We start from the raw sequence: 2,737 nt of genomic DNA on the forward strand, positions 1-2,737 counted from the left end.
GTGGTGGTAGTAGTAGTGGTGGTGGTGGTGGTAGTAGTAGTAGTGGTGGTGGTAGTAGTAGTAGTGGTAGTGGTGGTGGTAGTAGTAGTGGTGATAGTAGTTATAGTTGTGCTGGTAGTATTAGTAGTGGCGGTGGTAGTAATAGCGGTGATGGTAGTAGTAGTGGTGGTGGTGATGGTAGTAGTAGTAGTGGTGGTGTTGGTCGTGGTAGTAGTAGTGGTGGTGGTAGTAGTAGTAGTGGTGGTAGTAATAGTGGTGGTGGTGGTGGTAGTAGTAGTTAAACATTTTGGCACAAGGTCTTCCACTTTAGGAGGCGGAGGCGAGTGGTTAGTCGATTACATCGACCCCCACCCCGCCACCTCAGTACTTGACTTGAACTTTACTTTATCGACCCTGAAAGGATGAAAACCAAAGATGACCTGACTTGACAGGAGTTTTGAACTCAGCAAGTAAAAAACATGCGAAGGAATGCCGTTACGCATTTTTGTCCGACGCGCTAACGATTCTGTTCTTTCGTAGCCCTTTATAACGGTTTCAAATTTTGGCGTAAGGTTAGCAATTTCCGGGGAGGGTTAAAGTTGATTACATCGACTTCAGTACTTGACTGGTTCTTTATTTTCTCGACCCCCAAAAGGATGGTTGAAAGGCACCGTCAACGTAATTTGAACTCAGAACCTAAGGACGGATGAGATGCCGCTAAGCATTTTGTGAGCGCGCTAACGATTCTGCCAGCTCGCAGCCTTCGACGCTCTGATAATAATAACTCTTTCTACTATTGGCACAAGGCCTGAAATTTTGGTGGTAGGAGCAAGTCGGTTATACCGAAGCCAGTGTTCAACTGGTACACATTTCATCGACCTCGAAAGGATGAAAGATAAAGTCGACATCGGCAGTATTTGAACTCAGAACGTAAAGATTGATGAAATACTTCTCTGTTTTGTCCGACGCATTAACGATTATACCAGCTCGCTGCTTTTATTTTCTACTATAGGCATAAAAGCCTGATACTTCAGGGGATAAGAATAGTCGATTACATCGAACCCTAGTGCTAGGCTGGTACTTATTTTATCGACTCCAGAAAGGATGAAAGCCAATGTTGACATAGATGGGATTTGAACACAAAACGTAAACAGCGGTAACAAAAAGCGCGAGGTATTTTGTTCGACGCTCTGATAACAATAATAAAAAATACTGCAGTATCTAAAAGGTTACTGTTTATAGTCCAGAATATAAGCTCTTACAATCTACCATTGATTCTGCCAATATCTTTTTTTTTTTGCATGTTAAGTTTCTTCTTTCGTATACTAAACTACTGCTTAGAATGTGTGGTTGTATGGCGACAAGAGCCAGCCTTGGACAGTAGCAATATACACATACACTCATGTACACACATACATAGATACATACAGCTGTAAGATATATGTATATACATATTCATACATATATTTATTTATTATATTGAGTTGTATACAGTGTCGGTGTGACAATCGTATTGGCTAGCAGAATTTAGGAGGCTTCTTCGTTACTCTCTGTGTTTATATGTATATATATAAAAGAGAGAGAGAGGAAGAAAGGGAAGGATTTATACATAAATAGTTGCATTTATTATATATGTATATACATACATAGAACGTCGCCTACCAACAAAGATGCCGTCGAGAGCTGAGGATATTATGCGTGGATTTAAACTGTATCCTTTTTTATTTCATGTACTAATGAACTGTTAATACACACACACACGCACACATATACGCATATGTACACATACATCCATTCGCGCACACACACACACACGCACACAAAAATACGTTATTGAAGTATGTATGTATGTATATATAAATCCAAAACAAAAAAAGGAAGAACAAACACACAAAAAAACAACAACGCGAGGACGTGCTACATGTAAAGTATATGTACATATGTAATACACATTTGCATAGATATGAGTGCATATTTTCTGCCTATACACAAACATGCATAAATGAACATATATAAACACATACACCTATGTATATATTTCAATTACACATATGCACACACATACATACGTGTGTGCATATGCGTTCGTGTGTATATCTGTGTGTAATCATATAAACATATATAGAATATTTGTGTACATATTTTAATCACATAGACACACACACAATCACACGCTCGCGCACACGCAGTCGACAGCGCGCGCGTACCCCTTCACGTTTGTGCTATACAAATATGTATATATATATATGTATATATATATATTTTTTCTCATTGTTTTCATTTCTTTTTCTGTACCTTTTTAATATTTACTAACCAAACAGTGTGTATGTGTATTTGCACATATACACATATATATGTACACGTTCGTTCGTTCGTTCATTCATTCATTATCCATTCATACATAAGAGTTCTTGTTTAGTCCCTTCGCTCGTTACCATCTCGTCTTTTTATTGGTATGTGTAGTACCACACAACCATATATTCCTAAGTATCTTTCCTTGTTTATCACAAAGAGATGGGGGGCGGGTGGGTATCGTTTTGAGGGAGATTTCACTACTATTCCTAAGAAACCAAATCAAATGGAAACGTAGAGTCCGCTACAGTTCCTTAAACGTCTTCATATATTGAAGAACTACATAAGAACACACCCGCACCCCCACACACGAACTCGAATATATCCAAATACAAACATACATTACACACGCACACGCATGTATATATATATATATATATATATATATATATATATATATATATAT

General features: G+C 38.0%; 2 protein-coding genes across 2 annotated transcripts in view; one reads left to right on the forward strand and one right to left on the reverse strand.

Moving 5' to 3' along the window:
• Positions 1–2,737, reverse strand: part of LOC106876355 (peroxisomal targeting signal 1 receptor) — a 113,562-nt gene that overhangs the window by 67,517 nt on the left and 43,308 nt on the right. The gene's annotated exons all lie outside the window — the stretch shown is intronic.
• Positions 413–2,737, forward strand: part of LOC106876356 (retinal rod rhodopsin-sensitive cGMP 3',5'-cyclic phosphodiesterase subunit delta) — a 34,997-nt gene continuing 32,672 nt past the window's right edge. The window contains exon 1 of the mRNA XM_014924856.2: positions 413–1,690. Coding sequence (XP_014780342.1) covers positions 1,650–1,690 — 41 coding nt within the window. The 5' untranslated portion in view covers positions 413–1,649. The remainder of the gene's footprint in view (positions 1,691–2,737) is intronic.

This window comes from Octopus bimaculoides, chromosome 25 (assembly GCF_001194135.2).
Source record: "Octopus bimaculoides isolate UCB-OBI-ISO-001 chromosome 25, ASM119413v2, whole genome shotgun sequence".
Taxonomy (NCBI): Eukaryota; Metazoa; Mollusca; class Cephalopoda; order Octopoda; family Octopodidae; genus Octopus; species Octopus bimaculoides.